The sequence below is a fragment of the Saccopteryx leptura genome, chromosome 2, assembly GCF_036850995.1.
Source record: "Saccopteryx leptura isolate mSacLep1 chromosome 2, mSacLep1_pri_phased_curated, whole genome shotgun sequence".
Lineage (NCBI taxonomy): Eukaryota > Metazoa > Chordata > Mammalia > Chiroptera > Emballonuridae > Saccopteryx > Saccopteryx leptura.
The window spans coordinates 381,584,596-381,608,389 of NC_089504.1; the positions used below are offsets into that span (position 1 = coordinate 381,584,596).

The window sequence follows — 23,794 nt, forward strand, 5'->3', positions numbered from 1 at the left end:
GCGCAAAAAAAGTGGGAAATGCAAATAAAATAAACTACAACCACTGTATAAGATGCACCCAGTTTTTAGACCCCAAATTTTTTTGAAAAGGGTTGCATCTTATACATGGGAAAATACGGTAGTTTTGTTTTGGAGCAAGGATCCTAATTTGGGGGGACAACTCCCCTCTGTTCTTCATGTTTCCTAGGGAAGTGCCCGACAGGGTGGCACCACTATGAAGGCACAGCCAGCTGCTACAGGGTCTACCTAAGCGGGGAGAACTACTGGGATGCTGCGCAGACCTGCCAGCGTGTCAACGGCTCCCTCGCCACCTTCTCCACTGACCAGGAGCTGCGCTTCGTCCTGGCCCAGGAATGGGAGCAGCCAGAGCGGAGTTTTGCTTGGCAGGACCAACACAAGTGAGTCCTGGGTGGGGAATCGGGGGTTGGGCCAGTGCCCACCAAGCACATGGCCTCTTGGCCACTATTAACAGTTTTAAGACATAACAGCTGGCATTTTGGGGAAAAGCACCACTTGGAAAGGCAGAGACAGGCTGCCATCTTGTGTTGCCTTGAAGCAGTTCCTTTTGTTGGTCTTCTTAATAAGTTCAGCTACAGATGCTGACCTGCAAAGGCACCTGGCCTGTGTTAGGAGGGGTTAAAGGCCAGCACAAGGGGTGCACAGGTGGGTGGTAGTTCCTTCTGAGAAAGTGGACTCTGCCAGGCCTTCTGCTCAGCACTTTCCATGGGCTCACTCATTCAGTCCTTCCAGAAACCACAGGCGGCCTGTAGGTGAGAAGACTGAGGCCCAGGTGGGCAAACCCATGACCTTTGGCACACACTAGCTGGGGTGTGCCTGGGTTCCAACCAAGGCACTCTGGCTCCAGAAACTGGTCTTGACCCCCAGGCTTTGTAGCATTGAAGAGACTATGGAAACTAGCCAACTGCCATCATCTGCCAGCCCCCGAGTTGTAGGGCAGGCATGTGCTGAGGCCTGTGGTCTGTGGCCTCATGTTGCCCCATCCGCACTGCTGGGAGCAGGAGTGTGAATTGCAGGTGTTGCCAGATGGACAGTACTCCCTTTCAGTGATGGCACAGGCTACCATGCCACCATAGGAACAAGATAATCATGTCAGGTGGGCAGAGAGCCTTCATTTTAAGATAAGAGCTGGGTTTGGGCTCTACATCGTACCCCATGACATTGGCAAATCGGGAGACCACGCTGATTTATCTTCTGCAGCTATGAACTGAGGAAAATAACTCCTAACTCACAGGGTGGTTATAAGTTCATGGAAAAGCAAGAGGGCCCTGCCCAGAGGGCTGTCTTCTCAAAGTGGGTATGTCCATAGGCTGAAGGGGCAGAGTGGTACTAGCCAGGGATTCCTCAGTAGTAGTGGACCTGCTGAAGGTACCTCTTGGCCTGGGCTGGAAGGCTGGAGTGAGGGATCCACACTCAGCAGGTGTCTGTGGCAGTCATAGGCTTGAGACAAAGGTGTGGCTTGAGCAACGTGTCACTGTCTCAGCTGGAGCCCCCCCCATCAAGGCACATATGAGAAACGATCAATGAACAACTAAAATGCCACAACTACGAGTTGATGCTTCTCATCTTCCTTCTTGTCCGTCTGTGTCTCTCTCGCTTAAAAAAAAGTGAAAGCTTTTTTCTTTTCTTAGAGAGGAAGCGGGTGAAGAGAGAGAGCACTGCTTTCATTTGTTGTTCCACTTAGTTATGCTTTCATTGGTCGCTTCTCGTATGTGCCCTCACCAGAAATTGAACCCGCAACCTTGGCATTTTGGGACCCACTGAGCTAAGCAGCTAGGGTCAGAATCTGAAAGCTTTTTTGGGTCAACTAATAATAAGAGTCTTGACAGGAGTCCCTCAAAATAAAACTTTCTGACCTATGAACTTATTGTTCAGAACTTTAATATATTTCATTAAAATTAAGTATGAAAAACTTAAAAAATCATTAGTACTTTAGAAGTTTTATACTGTAATGATCAGTGTAACTGTTAAATTACACTACATTCATGCACAATCAGTGGCTGCTTCTCTGCTACAGTGCTGAGGTCCCCTGTGTTTCTGTCCTCTCACAGGTTGTGGGTTGGCTATCAGTATGTCGTCACTGGCCGGAACCACTCCGTAGAGGGTCATTGGGAAGTAGCATTCAAAGGTAAGCCTTTCTGATTTTTCAAAAGAGTTGTTGAATTCGAAATTGGGATATGTGATTGTGACTAGGGGTATATTGCTAGGGTCTCCTCTCCTCCCCCTCCTCCTCATCAATGGTGCCTGGCCTGTATAGGTACTTGACAACAGGGGACATGGAGAGGAATGAACCCACATCACGGGGAGGACTATGATGATGGGCATACACCCCAGGGTCAGGCCCCTTTCCAGGTCGGGGCCTTTTCTGGAACCTATGGCTGTTTCTCACTTGGTCAGATTTCTAGACCAACCATTCTCCTTTTACAGTTAAGGACTTTAATTAGGGCATAAATATTAGCCTACAAAGTGTGAGCTGGCATGAGCCAGCAAGGGAAGGACAAGTTCTTTAGGACAGAGAAGTTCAGAAATCCAAAACTTGAAGGAAAGCTATCAGACAATAAAATATAGGAATGTGCTAGAGCCGGAGACATAGGGGTCCCCCTGACTCTTCATATCACACACCCTTTCAGACACGTCCAAAATCTTACTTGTTGCCCGATCGCAGCTGCCAGATCTGCCGTCACTCATCTAAATTACTTCAGCCACCACTGCCAGCCTGATCTCTTTGCTCCATCATCCACCTACCCCCTTCTCTGCAAATGTCTGAGGGTCCTCTACTTCTCTGCCCGCATTGCCCCCCCCCCCATTCTTGACTCTCCTTCCACAAAGGCATTATCCTCACTGAGGCCTGTAGTGCCTTTCCCTCTGCCGTCCCCTTCCACCACTCCCCTGGCCCTCCTCTTCAGCCACAGGGATGCTGCTCTTCTCACCTGCTCTTCCCACGGGTCACCTTTGCTCCCACCGAAGCCCTCCTTGGGCCACTGCTTCCCGGCCCAGGGCTCATTCCCGTGCAGTGTAGCCAGGCTGGCCCTGGCTAGCATTTGGGACCAGCTTGGGGAGTAGTTGGAGGCTGCTATGCCACGCTGCCTGGACTACACAGATGGGGATTTATGGTGAACATCTGTTTCCCTTAGCAAATTGTGGTGGGCAGGGGGTTGGTACCCCGGCAAATTGTAGGCAGGCGGTTGGCACCCATGCATGCTTTCTGAGCAGAAATGTGTTGCAGTGCTGCTGGCAGTGGCCTGCTCTCTGGCACCTTCTTTTATTTTTATTTATTTATTTATTTATTTTTGTGACAGAGACAGGAGAGAGGGACAAATACGGACAGACAGACCAAAAGAGAGAGAGATGAGAAGCATCAGTTTTTCACTGCAGCACCTTAGTTGTTCATTGATTGCTTTCTCATGTGCCTTGACCATGGGCTACAGAAGACTGAGTGACCCCTTGCTCAAGCCAGCGACCTTGGGCTCAAGCTGGTGAGCCCTTGCTCAAACCAGAAGAACCCGCGCTCAAGCTGGTGACCTCGGGGTTTTGAACCTGGGTCCTTCACGTCCCAGTCTGACACTTTATCCCCTGTGCCACCGCCTGGTCAGGCTGTGTGGTACCTTGCTTGGAGGGCAAGTGCTGGGGAAGCCTGGCCTGGATTTTTCCAGACTCTGCCTGAACTGTCCCTTCCCTTGCTGCTGGTGTATCTTGCTGCATCGCTGTCATAAGTCTTAGCCATGACTATGATTAGATGCAGGGTCCCTAGAGTCCTAGCAAAGCAGTGAGCCAGTAGATAGCGTGAGACCCCAACCCAAGCATTGTCAGGAATGTTGGAGTACCCCCTTCCTCCATTCTCTGCTCCAAAGCGTGCCTTCCCCTTCGTGCTTCAGCTTTTTGTTTTAGCAGCCATGACTTTCTGATAGGTATTCCTCACTCTGTAGTTGGACATCTGTCTCTACCATTTACACACCCCACTCAGATGTCAACTCCACAAGGCTAGTTGTTGTTGCCCAATGTACTCCTGCCCATTTACAGGATTAGAGCTTGCCAGTATTTGTTAAATCTCAAGGGAGAATGATCAGGAGGCTGTGTGAGATTCTTGGGACTTAGAAAAGAAGCTTAGGTTCACGGCCCCTCCTCCAACACCCCTGCACCCCCACCTTGGGCTGTAGTGGTATTGTGGTTTCTGATTGCCTGATTTCCGGCTTGGAAGGCAGTAGCTGAGTGGCTGACACAGAGGCTCCCTGGAGCTGGGAGTGAGTCCCAGGGAGCCAGTGCTTTCCAGGAGTTCACCTGGTCAGCTGGTGCTCCTGTTGGATGTGGGAGCCACGATTCTGCCTAAATTATCCTTTCATGGCAGGTACAATGGGCTTCTTCTTGAGTTCTCTAACAGTCAACACTCTGTTGTAAGGGAGAACTTTCCCCTCTCCTCCCTTATATCTGTTTGTTTTACCCATATGAACTCATGCATTTTCTCCCTCACTTTTAATTTAATTTGTTTATCTATTTATTTATTTTTATTAGGGTGATGCTAGGTAACATAATTATACAGGTTGCACAAACTCATACATTATCACTACCATGTTATAACCCATTGCTTCACTCTGCATGTTGTTGCTCTACCTTTAAATATCCCCGGCTAAGCATGATCCTCCTCAGGCTCTCAGTATGGTTTGTTTGTGTACTTCCCTCCCTGGCTCCACAGAAGCATGACCCCTGTCATCTGGTGCCCATACCTGCACTTACTGGAGCTAAGGGAGGTTGTGAATGAATGCCGAAACTACAGTCCAGCTCTGCTTGGTGGTGCATGAGCTCTTTGATAGTGTACTTATGGGGGCACTATTCCTGTTGGGATGTTGACATGGTGTAATGGCCAGCCCTCCCTTTTGTCTCCCCAAACAGGTTCCTCAGAGGTTTTCCTACCCCCAGACCCCATCTTCGCCTCGGCCATGTCTGAAAGTGACAACGTGTTCTGTGCCCAGCTCCAGTGCTTCCACTTCCCCACCCTCCGCCACCACGACCTGCACAGCTGGCATGCTGAGAACTGCTATGAGAAGTCCTCATTTCTTTGTAAAAGAAGTAAGCCACCTTGAACATGACTCCTTTAGTGAGCTGTAAGAAATGTCGCTTCTTGTGAGCATGTGGCTTTCTAATTTCTGAAACCTTGATGTCGACCTTGAGTGGACTTAGCCATTTTATAGTGAGCAGCAGGCATCCTGTGCCTGGCTGGCCTGCTACTTAGTTCTGTGACCTGGGCAGCAATTGCTATTTCTGTCCCTCATTTCTCTTTCCCCGGATAGAGGTAATAATTCCTACCCTCTCCACCTGGGTGGTGTTAGGGGATTAAATGAAAATGGTGATGGGACTTGCCAATATCATGGTATCAAGGAGCCTCTGACTCCTTTGGTCACCTCCCCCTCCTTTCTGTAGTCTTTCTAAGACCCCTCATTCTGCTTCTGAGTCCTGTCTGGACCGCTCCCCCTCTTCAGTTGGGTCTTGCCCTGTCTCTCTGCCAGCTCTCACCCACGTTCTACATCAAGGTCTCTTCCAGCTTTGGGGGCTTACAGTGTGGTTGTGCAGACCTAAGGGAGGGCTCCCTTCCCAGCTTGAGTGTAGGGTCATAGTCACGACCTGATGGTCACTGGCTTGAGCCCAAGGTCACTGACTTGAGCAAGGGGTCACTGGCACAGCTGGAGCCCCCCAGTCAAGGCACATATGAGAAAGCAATCAATGAACAACTAAAGTGCTGCAACCAGTTGATACTTCTCATCTCTCTCCCTTTCTGTCTGTCTCTGTCTCTCCCTCTCTCCCACTTAAAAAATGTATTTTATTTATTGATTTTAGAGAGAGGAAAGAGAGAAATCAGGAAGAGGAGAAGCAGGAAGCATCAACTCATAGTAGTTGCTTCTCGTAGGTGCTTTGACCGGGCAAGCCCGGGATTTTGAACTGGCAACCTCAGCATTCTAGGTCAATGCTTCATCCACTGTGCCACCACAGGTCAGGCCTTGAATAAGTTTCTTGAGCTCTGTCCCTTGGGCTCCACATTAGGGAAAAAGGGTAACAGAACACCCACCTCATCATGTTGTTGGGAGAAATTAGTATATACAGTGCAAAGAATACTCCTTGGCATATAGAAAGCTCTCAGTACACAGTAACTTTTTATGATTATTACGTCATATTTTTGTGCTAGCTTTCTTTTAATATACTTTTTCACACTTTTTTTTTTTTTTTTTTTTTTAGGTGAGAGGCAGGGAGTTAGTGAGGCAAGCTTCTGCATGCACCCCAACCAGCAACCCCTTCTGGGGCTAATGTGTGAGCTACTTTTAGAGCCTGAGGCTGTTGTACTCCAGTGGAGGAGCTTTCCTCAGTGTCCAAGGCCACACTCGAACCAATGAAGCCACTGGCTGTGGGAAGGGAAGAGGGAGAGGAGACGGGGGTGGGGTGGGTGGTTCTGAGGTTTGCTTCTCCTGTGTGCCCTGACAGGCAATCAAACCCAGGACCTCCATATGCTGAGCCAATGCGTTATCCTTGAGCCACTGGCCAGGACAATTTTTACACTTTTTTTTTTTTTTTTTACAGAGAGAGCGATAGATAACGACAGACAGACAGGAATGGAGAGAGATGAGAAGCATCAATCATTAGTTTTTCGTTGCGGCACCTTAGTTGTTCATTGATTGCTTTCTCATATGTGCCTTGACCGCGGGCATTCAGCAGACCCAGTAACCCCTTGCTCAAGCCAGCAACCTTGGGTCCAAGCTGGTGAGCCTTGCTCAAACCAGATGAGCCCGCGCTCAAGCTGGCGACCTTGGGGTCTTGAACCTGGGTTCTCTGCATCCCAGTCCGACTCTCTATCCACTGTGCCACCGCCTGGTCAGACAGACACATTAGATCTCTTAATGTTACAAATCCAATCATACATTGTTGTAATTACTTGTCATCTGCAGTCATTTTCTCAGCCCAGTACACCTTTGTTTCCATATACCTTCTTGGTGCTATTACTGGTAAATAACATTATACAAATACTATTACTTGCATATTATTTGATACAATTGATTTTTAAGTTAAGAGTATTGGAGAAAAAATATTCATTTATACTTATGTATTTTATAATGCATAATTACCTTTACTGTTGCTTTTTTTTTTTTTCCTTTTCCGAAGCTGTAAACGGGGAGGCAGTCAGACAGACTCCCGCATGCGCCCGACCTGGTACGCCCACCAGGGGTGATGCTCTGCCCATCCGGGGCGTCACTCTGTTGCGACCAGAGCCACTCTAGCGCCTGAGGCAGAGGCCATGGAGCCATTCCCAGCGCCTGGGCTATCTTTGCTCCATTGGAGCCTCGGCTGCGAGAGGGGAAGAGAGACAGAGAGGAAGGAGAGGGGGAAGGGTGGAGAAGCAGATGGGCGCTTCTCCTGTGTGCCCTGGCCAGGAATCGATCCCGGGACCCCCGCATGCCAGGCCGACACTCTACCACTGAGCCAACCGGCCAGGGCCCACTGTTGCTTTTTGTTTCTGTGTATGGACTCAAAATTCTCTCTGAGTGTCACTTCCTTTTAGACTTAAGAACTTCCTTTGGTGTTTCTTGTACAACAAGTTCTCTTGTTTTTGTTTATCTAGGAAAGCATTTTATCTTCATTTTTTGAAAGATAGCCTTGCTGGATATAGGAGTCTTCATTGACAGTTTTTTCTTTGATTTGAAAATGTTGTTTTACTTTCTCTAGCCTCTATTTTTTCTGCTAAAAAGTCAGCTATTAAACTTATTAGGGTTTCCTTATAAGAAACTAGTTATCTTTTGCTTAGTATTTTTAAGATTTTTCCCTTGCTTTTGACATTCAGCATTTTTGCTGTGGTGTGTCTGAGGTGTTAGGTCTTTGCAATGATACTATTGCATTTTGTTATACTTCCCAGATATCTAGGTTTTAGATTTTCAATGAATTTGAGAAGTCTTCAGCTATTGTCTCTTCAGATTTTTTTTTTTTGCTCCTTACCCTCCCTTCTCCTGTAGGTCCTTCCATTCTGTGTATGTTGGTGCACTTGATGTGTCCCATTTTGCTTCAGTGCTCTCTCATTTCTCCTTGCTCTTTTATTCTCTGTTTTACAGAGAACAATTCTATGTGAGTTTCATCATTGCTCTATATATAATATGAGTTATATATAGATTTGACTCCAACCTTAAGTGAGGCATAAACCAATGGTTTTGAAATTTTTAAAAAGTTTTTGTAGACATTCCTACCTTATTTAGAGACCAGAGTCAAGGTTTTTTCTTGTCTCATCTTTCACTGAGCATGCATCCCTTTGGAGACCGCCTCCACTTGATCCCTAGTCCCTTTTGCAAGCATATGTCGTGTTTGCCAGCTTAAGGCTCTGAGTTCTCAGCTTTCTCCTGACTCTGGCCATGGTTATTCCTCTTCCTCTAGTTCCAGGTCAGCTCTGCACAGTTTGTTGTGTGTGTCTTAGTAGTGGACTGAGTGGACTGTCTTCCTAAGTAGTACCAGCAACTTCTTAGGAGACTCATTCAAGACACATTTGAATTTTTAAATGGTTAATATGTGTAGCAGCTTCACCTTAGAATTGAGGAACTTTCAAAAGTAAACTGCGTAGGCACATTAAAAATCAGACCCTTCCATGGGCTTTCCCCTGGAGTCTGGCACTGTCCTCTGCCCTGGTTGTCGAGGCTTGTGGCTGGGTGTGCCTTGGCCAGGTGCACTTTTTCCTAACAGTTCTGTCATGACCACTCTTGAACAGCTTTTTACAGGAGGGCTCTCAGGTTGGTCTTGCCATCTCCTCTGTAGTTGTGTTTATGGGGATTGTCAGGGCTGGTTCTGCTGCTAACACGTATGTTTGTGCTTTTGTGTGCCTGTTGCAGGTCAAACGTGTGTTGACATCAAGGACAATGTAGTGGATGAAGGGTTCTACTTCACTCCCAAAGGAGATGACCCGTGTTTGAGCTGCGCCTGCCATGGAGGGGAACCAGAGATGTGTGTGGCTGCCCTCTGTGAGCGGCCCCAGGGCTGCCAGCAGTACCGCAAGGACCCGAAGGAGTGCTGCAAGTTCATGTGCCTGGACCCAGGTGAGACAGATGGTGGGTCACAAGTCAGCTTCCCCGTTCGAGGCCAAAGGCTCTGTGGCTTATCACTTTCTCGGCAGGGACTTGTGAGAGCTCACAGCACAGGCTGTAGCAGCGATGGCAGCGTTTGCTCACAGAGCTATTTCACATCTTTGATGGACAAATACTCTAATGAGCATGTGCCTCTAATACAGCCTGGCTTTCTCTAACTTCCACCTTGCCAGGGCTCATTTCAGATCTTGGGTAATACATATGAACTTGAACCTGAGTGTAGCAGTATGTTCACAAATCAACTGTAAGTTATGGCTTCAGACCTGTCTTTCTCCTCTCCTTTAAGACTAAGAGCAAGACTTCCAACTTACATCCCCATTTAAGCATTTCCTATCTTCTGAGTATGGTGATTTGATGGGAAATGAGTTTTCATTGCTTATAGTCATCAATTCATCAGTTTTTACTATTAGAATCTTTAAGAAAAAAAGTACCATATTTTTCACTCCAGAACATGCACCTAACCATAAGACACACTTAGGGTTTTAAGGAGGAAAATAAGAAAAAAAATATTCTGAACCAAATGGTGTGTTAAAATATTTAATAGCCTGACCAGGTGGTGGCACAGTGGATAGAGCATCAGACTGGGATGCGGAAGACCCAGGTTCGAGACCCCGAGGTCGCCAGCTTGAGTGCGGGCTCATCTGTCTTGAGCAAAAAGCTCACCAGGTTGGAGCCAAGGTCACTGGCTCAAGCAAGGCGTTACTCAGTCTGCTGAAGGCCCGCAGTCAAGGCACATGTGAGAAAGCAATCAATGAACAACTAAAGTGTCGCAATGAAAAACTAATGATTGATGCCTCTCATCTCTTTGTTCCTGCCTGTCTGTCCCCATCTATCCCTCTCTCTGACTCTCTCTCTCTGTCCCTGTAAGTAAATAAATAAATAAATAAATAAATAAATAAATAAAATAAAAATAAAAAAGAATATAAAAAAAGATAGTGGCTGAATAGCCAATTATCTATCAAAAAAAAATTTAATAAAATATCATATTTTTCACTCCATAAGATGCACGGGCATTTTGCCCTCCACTTTGGGGGGGGGTGCATTTTATGGAGTGAAAAATATAGCAAATACTACCCTGAGTTTCATGATAAAAATTCCCACTCTGTTCTATCTATGAACAAGTTGGAAATTGACATTTTAAGAATAATACAGCTAAAATATAAAAAGAAGAGTACCATGTACAATAGCCGAAAAGCATGAAATATTTTGGTATTAATCTTACAAAATATGTGCATATCTGTATGCTACAAATGATAAAACACTGATGAGCAAAATCAAAGGTATAGATAAAAGGAGAACTATACCATGGTCATGGATTAGAAGACTCAATATCATTAGGAGGTGAATTCTCCCCAAATTATCTGTAGATTCAGTGCAGTCCCAACCAAAATTCTAGCACATTTTTTGTAGACATTGACAAGCTGATTCTAAAATGTATGTGGAAAGGGCTGGCTTTGGCTCAGCAGTTGCTTCGAGTCAAGTACTTGAAAATATTTAGCCTGCTAAAATGTATGGGGGTGCCCTGGCCGGTTGGCTCAGCGGTAGAGCATCGGCCTAGCGTGCGGAGGACCCGGGTTCGATTCCCGGCCAGGGCACACAGGAGAAGCGCCCATTTGCTTCTCCACCCCTCCGCCGCGCTTTCCTCTCTGTCTCTCTCTTCCCCTCCCGCAGCCAAGGCTCCATTGGAGCAAAGATGGCCCGGGCGCTGGGGATGGCTCTGTGGCCTCTGCCTCAGGCGCTAGAGTGGCTCTGGTCGCAACATGGCGACGTCCAGGATGGGCAGAGCATCGCCCCCTGGTGGGCAGAGCGTCGCCCCTGGTGGGCGTGCCGGGTGGATCCCGGTCGGGCGCATGCGGGAGTCTGTCTGACTGTCTCTCCCTGTTTCCAGCTTCAGAAAAATGAAAACAAACAAACAAACAAACAAAAAAAAAAACAAATAAAATGTATGGGGGAAGGCAAAGGAATTAGAATAACCAAAACAGTTTTTAAAAAGAAGAAACTTGGATTCATGTTACCTGATTTAAAATTACTATACAGTCATAATCAAAACAATGTCCATTCACAAAAGAATGGACACATAGATCAGTGAAATAGAATAAAGAGTCTAGAAATACTGTCACATTTACATGGTCAACTATGACAAAAGCACACAGGCAGCATTTTTAGATACGACATCAAAAGTGTGACCCATAAAAGGAAAGCTGATAAATTTGACTTTATTAAAATTGAAAATTTCAGGCCCTGAGTGGAATGCTCAGAATATAGAGCAGTGGTTCTCAACCTTTCTAATGCTGTGACCCCACAATACAGTTCCTCATGTTGCAGTGACCCCAAACCAAAAAATAATTTTGGTGGCTACTTCATAACTGTAATTTTGCTACAGTTATGATTCGGAATGTAAATACCTGATATGCATTATGTATTTTCTGATGGCTTTAGGGGTCGCAACCCACAGGTTGAGAACCGCTGATATATAGCATTGTCCCATTGTACCAAGGTCGCAGGTTTGATTCATAGTCAGGGCACATACGAGAAGCAACCAGTGAGTTCACAAGTACATGAAACAACTGCTGTAACTGGAACAGCAAGTTGATGCCTCTCTCTCTCTCTCTCTTTTATTTCTATTTCTCCCTCCCTCCTCCCTCTCTCTCCGTCTCCCTCTCCCTCTCCCTCCCTCTTTCCTTTTCCCTTCCCCTCCTTCCTCTCCCCACACCCAAATCAGTGGGAAAAAAAATATTTTTAATCTTTTTATTGATTTTAGAGAGAGAGCCAGAAACATTGATTTGGTTCGGTATGTGCCCTGACCAGGATCAAACCCGCAACCTTTGTGTTTCGGGACAATGTTCTAACCAACCAAACTATCCTCAGCTCCAGAGATCAACACTCGAAAGAACCAGTCGTGCCACTGGCTATGATAAGGGAAGAGAGAGAGAAGAGAGAGAAGGAGGGGAAAAGAAGCAGGTAGTCGCTTCTCATATGTTGCCCTGACTGGGGATCAAACCCAGGAGGTGTGCACGCCAGGCCAGTGCCCCACTGAGCAAATCGACCAGGGCCTAGAAAAAAAATGTTTTTTAATTGAAAATTTCTGCTCTTTGAAAGACATTTAAGGGAATGAAAAGATAAACCGTGATCTAAGAGAAAATATTTGCAAAAAATGAGTTGGACAAAGGGTCTTGTGTTCAGAGTATATAAAGAACTGTAAACACTCAATGATAAGAAACTACCCAATTAAGGGCTATTAGTCAAGGTTTCAGAGGCCCTGACCAGGTAACTCAGTTAGTTGGAGCGTCATCCTTAAACAAAAAGGTAGTGGATTTGATCCTAGGTCAGAGTACATGTGGGAAGCAGCCAATGAGTGCACAACTAAGTGAAACAACAAATGAATGCTTCTCTCTCTTTCTCTCTTTTTTTCTTTCTCCCTCTCTCTCCTCTCTCCGTTCCCTCATCTTTCCTCTTCCTCCTTCCCTCCCTCTCCTCTCTTCCTTCCTTTCTCTCTCTGAAAGCAAGAAATTAAAGAAAAATATGGCACAGAATATAAGTAAATGCAGTCTTTACATCCTCCCACAACCACATCAAAATTGTAACTAAACTATAAAACAGCCATTAATGAGAGCTGCCTGAAATCTAGCTAAACAGAAGCCTTAAAACTAACGATATAAACAATTCATGTCGAGACTGGTAGGAGGGGTGGAGATACTCAACAGACTGGTCCCACGCCCATGTGTGGTGTGTTAAAAATCGAGATATCCCAGCTTTGGAGGTACCATGATAAGCTAGGGACCCTAGCCCCACACCAGGCTCCCCAACCCAGGGTTTCAGTGTTGGGAAGAGAAGTCCCCATAACTTCTGGCTATGAAAACCAGCAGGGATTATAGCTGAGTGAGATGGTGAGAGTACCAGGCAATTCCTCCTAAAGGGCTCACAGACTTACTCGGACTCTCTTGCTCTGAGCTCCATGGACAAATGGGGAGAAATTGAATTGTCCAACTTCGGTGCGGGGGCTGGAGGGGCAGCTTTCTCCCAGGCAAAAGTTCTGACAAAGGTCATTGTTTCTTTATTGTGCCCTTCCCCCACAGAGCCACCAGGCCAGTGACATATCTGAGTGTCCGTCAACCTGGCTAACACTGTTCATCCTACCCTGGGAGTTTCCTGAGACCCTGCCCTACCCAACTTGCTGTTTCTGGTGGCTTTTCTATGCAGATAGCCTGTCATGGCTCATGGCAATGGACTTTCCTAAAATCTCAAAGATCCACAAACCCCAAGCAAGTAGCATCTGGCTTTGGTGTGCCTTGTTTGTCTTGCTAAGCATCCTTAAGTCTGGCACTAGCAGCAGCCTACCCATTTCCCAGCTTGCCCCTTCCCAGGTACTTCTAGGGTCAACATAAGTGGCAACCATCTGCAAATCATTTTGTAGCAATTGCTGAGTGGCCTTGGGCAGGGCATAGGCAGTGGCTAACCTTGGCCTGCACCTTCTAGGAAGCCCCAGAACCAGTACACCCATTGAGGAGCTCCAGCTAGAGCACCACCCAACCACATCCATGAATATATTTAAGTGAGTCCTGCTTCATGGGGTAGGCTTCTGCACAGCAACTCCTCCACTGTGGTTGTGGCCAGTCTTTTTAGCCTATCAGCCTTGGGGGTAAATCCAATCCATTGATGTGTCAACAGCAATCAAAGTTCAATTACAACAGGTACACACAGCCCACAAGGAGGGTGGGGGGGCACAGCTGGAGCAACCCCATTTGGATGATCCAGGAGACTGCACCACTGTGGCCTGCAGTACACCTACTATATAAGGCCACTCTACAAAGACTGGGAGATATAGCAGCTCTACATAATAACACAGTAACAGAGAGGCAGCCAAAATGGGAAGACAAAGAAATGTCCCAAATGAAAGAACATTACAAAACTCCAGAGCCCTGGCCATTTGGCTCAGTGTTAGAGCATTGGCCCAGCGTGTAGAAGGCCCAGGTTTGATTCCCAGCCAGGGCACACAGGAGAAGCGCCCATCTGCTTCTCCACTCTTCCCCTCTACTTTCTCTCTCTCTCTCTCTTCCCTTCCCACAGCCAAGGCTCCACTGGAGCAAAGTTGGCCCAGGCACTGAGGTTGGCTCCATGGCCTCCATCTCAGGCGCTAGAATGGCTCTGATTGCAGCGGAGCAGCCCCAGAGGGACTGAGCATCGCCCCCTGGTGGGCATGCCAGGTGGATCCTGGTCGGGTGCATGCAGGAGTCTGTCTGCCTGCCTCCCCCTGCTTCTCACTTCGGAAAAATTAAAAAAAAAAAAAAAAAAAGGGAAAAAAAAATAGAAAAAGAACCAAACAAAATGGAGACAGGCTATCTCCCAGATACAGAATTCAGAATGCTGGTTATAAGGATGCTCAAAGAACTTATGGGACTGACCAGTAGTGGCTCAGTGGATAAAGTGTCAACCTGGAAACATTGAGGTTGCCAGTTCAAAACCCTGGGCTTGCCTGGTCAAGGCACATATGGGAGTTGATACTTCTGGCTCCTCCCCCCCCCCCCCCCTCTCTCTTCCCTCTCTAAAAAAAAATGAATAAATCTTAAAAAAAAAAAAAAAAAGAACTTATGGGAACTTCAACAAAAGTGGGTGATACAAAACATAGGAAAGAACCATTTAGAAAGCAGATTACAATAACTGAAATGAAGCATACATTGCAGGGAATCAACAGTAGAATAGATGAAGCAGAGAATCACATCAGTGGTTTGGAAGATAAGGAAACAAGAAACACCCAATCAGAACTGCAAAGAAGAAAAAAATGATTGTTTAAGGAGCCTCTGGGGCAACTTTAATTGTACCGATATTCACAGCATGGGGGGTGCCAGAAGGAGGAGAGAGAGATAGCAAGGAATTAAAAACCTACTGGAAAAAATAATGATGGAACTTTTCTAAACTGGTGAAGGAAATAGACATCCCAGTCCAGGAAACGCAGAGTGTCCCAAAGACACATCCATCCCAAGATGAACCTAAAGAGCTCACACCAAGACACATCATGATTAAAATGCCAAAGGTTCAAGACAGACAATCTTTTTTGTAAGGTTTTACTTATTGATTTTAGAGAGAGAGAAATGGGGAGGGGGGCAGAAAGATCTTTTTGTAGTTGCTTCTAGTATGTACCTTGACCAGGCAAGCCCATGGTTTGAACCGGTGACCTCAGTGTTTCAGGTTGATACTTGATCCACTGTGCCACCCCAGTCATACAGAAGAGACAATCTTAAAAGCAACAAGAGAAAAGCAGTTCGTTTTCTACAAGAGAGCTCCCATAAGACTCAGCTGATTTCTCAACAGAAACTTTGCAAGCCAGAAGGAATTGGTATGAAAGAGTCAAAGTGATGAAAAGCAATGACCGCCTAACCAGGCGGTGGTGCAGTGGATAGAACGTAGGACTGGAATGTGGAGGACCCAGGTTCAAGACTCTGAGGTCGCCAGCTTGAGCACGGGCTCATCTGGTTTGAGCAAAGCTCACCAGCTTGGACCCAAGGTCGCTGGCTTGAGCAAGAGGTTACTCGGTCTACTGAAGGCCCATGGTCAAGGCACATATGAGAAAGCAATCAATGAACAACTAAGATGTTGCAACGAAAAACTGATGATTGATGCTTCTCGTCTCTCTCCGTTCCTGTCTGTCTGTCCCTATGTATCCCTCTCTCTGACTCTCTCTCTGTCTCTGTAAAACAAAAAGGAAAAGAAAAGAAAAGCAATGATGTACAGCCAAGATTACTCTACCCAGCAAAGCTATCATTTAGAATGGAAGGACATATAAAGAATTCCCCAGTGCCTGACCAGGCGGTGGCGCAGTGGATAGAGCGTCGGACTGGGATGCCGAGGACCCAGGTTTGAGACCCCAAGGTCGCCAGCTTGAGTGCGGGCTCATCTGGTTTGAGCAAAAGCTCACTAGCTTGGACCCAAGGTCGCTGGCTCGAGCAAGGAGTAACTCGGTCTGCTGAAGGCCCACGGTCAAGGCACGTATGAGAAAGCAATCAATGAACAACTAAGATGTCGCAATGTGCAACGAAAAACTAATGATTGATGCTTCTCATCTCTTCATTCTTGTCTGTCTGTCCCTGTCTATCCCTCTCTCTGACTGTCTCTGTAAAAAAATAAATAAAATAAAAAATAAAAAAAGAGTTCCCCAGATAAGAAAAAACTAAAGGAGTTTATCACCACCAAACTAATATTACAAGAAATGTCAAAGGCCTTCTTTAAGAAGAAGAAGAAGGGGGAAAAATATGAATAATAAATGGCAGTAGGTACATGCTTATCAACAATTACTTTAAATGCAAGTGGATTAAATACTCCAATCAAAAGTTATAGAGTTACTGAATGGATAAGAAAACAAGTCCCTTATATACTCTGTTTACAAGAGAGTCACTTTAGATAGAAATAGACAGACTGAAAGTAAAGGGATGGAAAAAGATATTTCATTAAAATGGAAATAAGCCTGACCAGGCGGTGGCGCAGTGGATAGAGCATCAGACTGGAATGCGGAGGACCCAGGTTCGAGACCCTGAGGTCACCAGTTTGAACGCGGGCTCATCTGGTTTGAGCAAAGCTCACCAGCTTGGGCCCAAGGTCGCTGGCTCGAGCAAGGGGTTACTCGGTCTGCTGAAGGCCCACGGTCAAGGCACATATGAGAAAGCAATCAATGAACAACTAAGGTGTTGGCACGAAAAACTGATGATTGATGCTTCTCATCTCTCTCTGTTCCTGTCTGTCTGTCCCTATCTATCCCTCTCTCTGACTCTCTGTCTCTGTAAAAAAAATTTAAAAAGAAATGGAAATGAAAAAAAATTGCTAGGATAGCAATACTTACATAGGATACCAATACTTAAATCAGACAAAATAGACTTCAAAACAAGACAAATAAGGACCCAGCAGTTCCACTTTTGGGTATTTATCCAAAGAAACCAAAAACCCCAAATCGAAAAGACATATGCATCTATATGTTTATTGCAGCATTATTTATCATAGCCATGGCATGGAAGTAACCTAAATGTCCATCAATAGATTAATGGATCAAGAAGTGGTGTATATATACAGTGGAATGATTCAGCCATAAAAAGAATGAAATCTTGCCATCTGCAACAACTTGGATGGACCTAGAGGGTACTCTGCTGATTGAAATAAGTCAGACAGAGAAAGATGCCAAATGATTTCATCTATATGTGGATTCAAAAGAAAATAAGCAATAAAACAGAAACAAACTCACAGATGCAGAGAACGTTTCAGCTGGGTTAAAAAAAAATCAAGAAATTAGGAAGTACAAATTAGTAGTTACAGAATAGTCATGGGAATGTCAAGTCCAACAGAGGGAATACAGTCAACAGTATTATAATGTGTATAGTGTCAGATGGTAGCTAGATTTATTGGGGTGATCACTTCATAAGTTATATAAATATCTGTCTAATCACTGAATTTTATACCTTAAAGTAATATATTATTTTGTGTCAACTATAATTGAAAAATAAATGATTTTGAGAAAAAAGAAAATGGACCCTAGCTGGTGGCTCAGTGAGTGGATAGAGTATCAGCCCAGCATATGGGTGTCCTGGGTTTGATTCCTGGTCAAGGCACACGAGAAGTGACCGTGGCCCCAGGCACTGAGGATAGCTCAGTTGGTCCAAGTGATCAGCCTCTGGTGCTAAAAATAGCTCAGTTGATTTGAGCACTGGCCTTAGACAGGGGTTGCCGGGTGGATCCTGGTCAGGGCACATGTGGGAGTCTGTCTATCTTCACTCCTTTCACCTAAAAAAACAAACTACCCTTTAAAAAATGATCAAAATACAAGCAGTCAAGCACATGCAAGGATGATCAATAGTGGTCATTAGGGAGACAAATTGAATCCATGTGAGTTATCATACCTAGTGGATAGGCTAACTCCACCTGACTGCAATTCTCCCGGTATTCTCCCCTCCTGTTGCAAGGGTTTCCTGGAGCATCCCTGGGGCACACAGCTGTGAGATAGAAGGATGTAAAGTGCCCAGCTGTGTAGCAGCCTATAGCAGAGCACGTGTTAGGGTCCAGGATACCAGCCTTTGATTCTAACTGAGCTTCTGCCCCACCTGCTATCTCTGGTAGAAATTTGGAGCCATTTCCATGTAATCAAGATCAGTGACATTGTAGAGCTCTTCACATTCAGGCTGGAGAAGACTGGTGATGATTCAGGCATCAGACCAAGGGTCAGACCAGGTGGACTTCAGGGCACCTTTAGTTCCAACAGCATCTTTAGCAGATGTGTCCTCTATCTGTGGCATAGGGCTAGCTAAGGACTAGCAGCTCTAAAGACAGCCCTGTCTTGTATGGTCCAGAGCTCCATGGAGGGACTAGCCATGTCAAGGGTCCCTAGGGACCGTGGGTTGGCCTCTGGCTCCTGTGAAAGTGCTCTCTTCTTTTTGTTCTAACTGCAGGTGGCTTGGCTCTAGGATATGCTACTTCCTAATGACCACTGTGGAGGGATGATCGGGGCCTTGACCATGTCCTTGGGTTTATTTTAGAACTAATTAAGAGTTGGGCCTGTCCGGAGGTGGTGCAGTGGATAGAGCATTGACTTGGGACACCAAGGTCCTAAGGTCACTGACTCGAGCCCAAAGGTCGCTGGCTTGAGCAAGGGGTCACTAGCTCAGCTTGAGCCCCCCAGTCAAGGCACGTATGAGAAGCAAAGTGAACTAAAGCAAGCGATGCTTCTCATCTCTCTCCCTTCTCATCTCTCTCCCTTCCTGTCTCTCTCAATGAATGAATGAATGAATGAATGAATGAATGAATGAGATGCTTAAGTTGGTAATTACACAGGGAATGCTACTTTAAGTGCCTCCCTGGGATCTCTTAACTACCTACCAATTAACAGACATGTCAGCAGCCTTCTAGGCTGATGGACTTTCTCCCACAGGCAGGGACGAAGTGTTTTTTTGAAATTGGGAGAGGATCAGAGATACCATGAAAAGCAGATAATTGGTGAGAGAATATATCCTTCCCACATATTCACTTCAGAAGCATTGTCACCAGTAAATGCAACTTTGGGTTAGCTTTCTGGCCCCGTAATTGGAAGGCAAGAGTGAGCTCTGGCTATCTGCACTGGCACAGAAGCTGGTGGGCCAGCAAGAGTAGTAGGAGGACTCGAGGAGCCTGGCTTCTCACACTGGAACCTGTGTTGGCTGTGAAGTGACTCCAGGGATGATAGTTTGGGACCGCCCCATGGGGCTGTCACAAGGTGGGTATTGACAGTCCTCCTATGCAAAGGCCTCCTGCTTCCAAGGGCTGCAGGTCACTCCTCTCCTGATGCCTCTCCCTTATCCCCTCAGCCCTGTATTCCCAGGACCACTTTCTGGCTCCATTATTCTGTGACATGGTGCTAGTGATCCATCTCATCTAGGTGAAAGGACCTGGAAATGGTTATCACATCATAGGCACTTGGCCAGTACAAGTCCTCTTCCTTCATACCTTGTCCCAAGAGCATCATCTCTCAGCTGAGAGAAACCCCAGTGAGCAACTGGGTGAGGCAAGGTGTCTCCAGTGCTAACATTTGGGGCCAGACACTGTGCTGTGGGGTTTCTTATGCACAGCAGGATGAGCAGCATCCCTGGCCTCTGCCTACCAGATGCCAGTAGTACTTCCACATGTGCCTGGTGATGACCAAAAGTGTCTCCAGACATTGCTAAATGTCCCCTGGGTGGGGGTGGGGTATACAGAGTTACCCCAGGTAAGAACCCCTGATCTAGTGTCCAGGGGCTTAGTCACTGTGCCTGACTCTATACTGTGTGGTCTGGGGCTCTGGGGCCCATGACAGAGTGCCCTCTAGCTGCAGCCCCAGTAAGTTTAGCCAGAAGGACCACATCACCTGGGACTTAAGAATGCTAGGCTGCCCTGGCCAGATGGCTCGGTTGGTTGGAACCTCATCCTGATACTCCTGATACTCAAAGGGTTCCAGTTCAATCTCTGGTTAGGGAACATACAGAAACAGATTGATGTTTTTCTGTCTCTCTCTAAAATCAGTAAATAAATTAAAAAACAAAATAAAATAACGCCAGGCTGGAGAGTGAGGCAAGTGCCCACCACAGAGCTGGGCTCTAGAACCCCACTGCCTCTGCCCTGAGATATTGGGTGCAGTCCAGACTCCAGCTCTCTACTGAAGCTGCTGTGGAATACCAGGTCCACCATGGAGCTGGCCAACAGCAGGGACATAACCTCAGCTTTCTCAGCCTCAGACTGTGGCCCAGGTTCATCGCTATGTGAGGAGTTGCTTCCCGTGTCTCTCCTCCCCATCCCTCTAGATGGTGAGTGCCAAAAGCAAGCTGAGCCCTTGGCAGTGCTGGACACACTCCAATAAATGTTGTGCTCCCCACCAACAGAGAGGGTTGGGAGAAGTGGGGTGTGGGAAGGTTAAGAATTAGAACAGCCACTGGTGGGCAAAGGAGGATGGGGGCTGTAAACAGGAACTCTGGGAGCCCAGTAGGAGCCACATCCTCACCCTCCTCCCTTATCACCTACAGGGCTCCAGGTGACTTTGGCCTCCACATTCAAGCACTGCTGGATGCTGGAGAGGGGCAGAGAACTCTGGGAAGTACCCTGATGGGGTTGGAGCCCAGGTCTGAGCCTTAGTTCTCTCTGTAGAGAGCCCGTTTCTCTGTTGTAGGGTTGTGAGGCAGCAGGGAGGTGCTAGATGCTGCAGCCAGGTGTACAGCCCTATTCTATTTGGCACCTCCTATCAAGCCCCTCTTGTAGCTTCTGGGCTCTCACATCCTAGCGAAAGGGATAGGTGGGGGGTATGGGGCGGGCACAGGGGGATCTGGGAAAGACTGAGGGAGGTACAAGCTTCCTGGACAGTAGAGTGAGCATCTCCATAGCCTCTTCCCCTGCACACTCACCAACAGAGCTGTGGCTGGGCTGTGGCGTCGGTGGAGTGCCTCTGGGCCCATCACTCATGCTGTGTAGTGAAGGTCAGCACGTGCCTTTGAGAGTGCTTGCCTTCACATGTGTGTCTGGGGCTGGTGTCAGATGGGGAGGGGTGTTTCTCTATTGTGATATAAGGATTGAGATGACGAGTTCCTCTGTAGCTGCAGTAGTCTTATTATTTGTGAGACAAGGCCCTGGGCTAACCGTCCTTCCCCAACAGTCACTTCAGATGGCAGCCACTCCAGGCCCATCTGTAAATCTGAATATAGCTGGATCCCATGCTGTCACTTCTCCTTTGTCACCACCCCTAGTCCAGGCCACTGTTATTTCCCTGCTGATACCTCCTCACTGACTTCTCTGATGCTCTTATACTCCTTCCCCTTCGGCCTTCCTCCATGCGGCACTGTGGAGCCAGATCCCTCCAGAGGCAACACTCCTCACTCCAGATCACGTGACAAAAGGCTTCTTGTCACGTGAGAATAAAATGCAGAGACCTAGCCCCGACCTATCTGTGCCCTGGTCCCCTGCCCTTGGGCCCTCCCCATGTCTTCAGGAAGGCCCTCCCTACTGCCACCTCACAGGACACACCTCCCCATTACCTTGCTCCACTGTGTTCAGTGCACTTCATGTAATTTAGAATTACACATGGCGCTACTGTCTAATTCTCAGAAGTATGGATGCTCAGTGAGGATGGTGACATTGATGAGTTTTCCTCAGTTGGAGCAAGAGGGTGTGCACTGAGTACCTGGAGAAAGGCATGTGGTCTCTGCAGGGGTTGCTCCTCCCTGGGCATGCTGAGCACAATTTTCATCTCATTCGCTCTCTTAGAAATGCCAGTCTCAGAAGATGGCTTCCTTGCTTACCAGGCATCCTAGATACTTGCACACAGGAGATATCAAGCCTATAGCTCTTTTTGTTTTTTTAATTGATTTTCAGAAAGAAAGGTAAAGAGAGAAGAACATTGATTTTGCTGCTCCACTCATTTATGTATCCCCTTCCCCCCCACCCTGAATTGATTGTTGTGTGTGGCCTGACCAGGGATCAAACCCACACCCTTGGCATATCAGGACATTGCTCTAACCAACTGAGATACCAGGCCAGGGCTAGGCCTGCAGCTCTTAAAGGAAGGTGTTTGGTCGCCCAACACATGAGCTAGGTGAGGCCCAGCCACCTCTCTGAGCAGAAATGGGGCTCTCATGACATTTGAAGCAGGCAGAGGGGTGTATCACCCTTGTCACATCAAAAAATTTTTCCTGGCCCATTATCTGCTTCTCTGATATGGTGTTATCACAGTATTTTATTTTCAGGTTTTCATTTCTGCCATCATAAGATTGAATCAGAAAGTGAGTTACCTTGCCCAGGTAGTTGGGGGGGTTGGTTGGGGGGAATGGCCTTCTCATAGCACTAAGCACCTGGGGTCAGGACTTTTTTTTTTTAACAGCGAGAGAGAGAGACAGGGACAAAGTACAGACAGGATTGACAGACAGACAGGAAGGGAGAGAGATGAGAAGCATCAACTCTTAGTTGTGGCACCTTAGTTATTCATTGATTGCTTTCTCATATGTGCCTTGATCTGGGGCTCCAACCAAGCCTGTGACTCCTTGCTCAAACCAGCGACCTTGGGGTTTCAAACCTGGGTCCTCAGCATCCCAGGTCAATTCTCTATCCACTGTGCCGTTGCTGGTCAAGCAGGACCTTTTCTGAGAGCAGTGGGTTTCTTTCCTTTGCCTCTAACAGATGGGAATAGCCTGTTCGACTCTATGGCCAGTGGGATGCGTCTCATTGTTAGCTGCATCTCCTCCTTCCTCATCCTGTCCCTGCTGCTTTTCATGGTCCACCGGCTACGCCAGAGACGCCGGGAGCGCATCGAGTCTCTGATTGGAGCAAACTGTGAGTGCCCCAATCCCTGCCTATGACAGCCACAGTGCAGGCCTGCCTCTGGCTGTGTCCCCAGGAGGAATGGGGACACAGGAAGCAGAAGCAGGAAGGGGCAGGGAGAAGGGGAAGGCCTGATGGAGGGTGCCAGAGTTGTCCTGTCCAACCCACCTATCTGCTCCTGGGTGAGTGCACACTTGGGCACTAGAGGAGCTCTTTGCGGAACCCAAAATCAGAGACCATGGGTGTATGGAGGAAGGACATACTTCCAATGCCAGCTGACCCTGGGCTCCCCAGCCCTCTGAAGCAGGATGGCCTAGGCCAGTAGTTTTTAACCTTTTACATTTGGGAAACAGGAGAATTATTTTGGGAATCACTAAGGCAAAATCACCCTGAGCATAAGCAAATTCAACTAAGATCACTGGGTCTATGATATTTACATAACATTGGGGTAGTTAACTCTTTCACAGACCAGCACGACAGTTGAAACACTCTGGCCTCAGCCAGGAGAAGGAGCAGCAGATGTCCATCCATGGCTGAAAGCAGCTTAAAGAGTGCAACTCACCCTCCTCAGTTCAGTTTACCTGCTGTGGCTTATGCCCCCAACACAGCTTCTGAAATCACCCCTCTCCCTATGTCAGTGAGCAAGCTGGGCTTCCCAGTCCTGTGTGGACGGCGCAGGACAGGTGCAGGCAGGCAGGGGAAGATTCAGAATCATGGTGGCAAGAATGCTAAGGGGGCCCTCAACAGCTTCAGTGAGGGACCTTGGTGTCTCCCAGGAGCCCAGATAAGGTCTGAGGTCCCCACATTAGTGTGGGCCAACAAGGTTTTTCCCAAGACCTTCCTCGATTCTTACTGAGCTGCAGGGAGGGCAGAACTCCCAAGGCAGTCGT

At 47.1% G+C, this 23,794-nt stretch overlaps 1 protein-coding gene across 4 annotated transcripts in view; it reads left to right on the forward strand.

The window, feature by feature from the left end:
- Window positions 1-23,794, forward strand: part of DGCR2 (DiGeorge syndrome critical region gene 2) — a 76,902-nt gene that overhangs the window by 47,985 nt on the left and 5,123 nt on the right. For all 4 annotated transcript variants that reach the window (XM_066365391.1, XM_066365393.1, XM_066365392.1 and 1 more), the window contains 5 exons: window positions 188-398; window positions 2,070-2,146; window positions 4,906-5,082; window positions 8,868-9,071; window positions 22,764-22,916. In XM_066365391.1, the coding sequence (XP_066221488.1) occupies window positions 188-398; window positions 2,070-2,146; window positions 4,906-5,082; window positions 8,868-9,071; window positions 22,764-22,916 (822 nt within the window). The remainder of the gene's footprint in view (window positions 1-187; window positions 399-2,069; window positions 2,147-4,905; window positions 5,083-8,867; window positions 9,072-22,763; window positions 22,917-23,794) is intronic.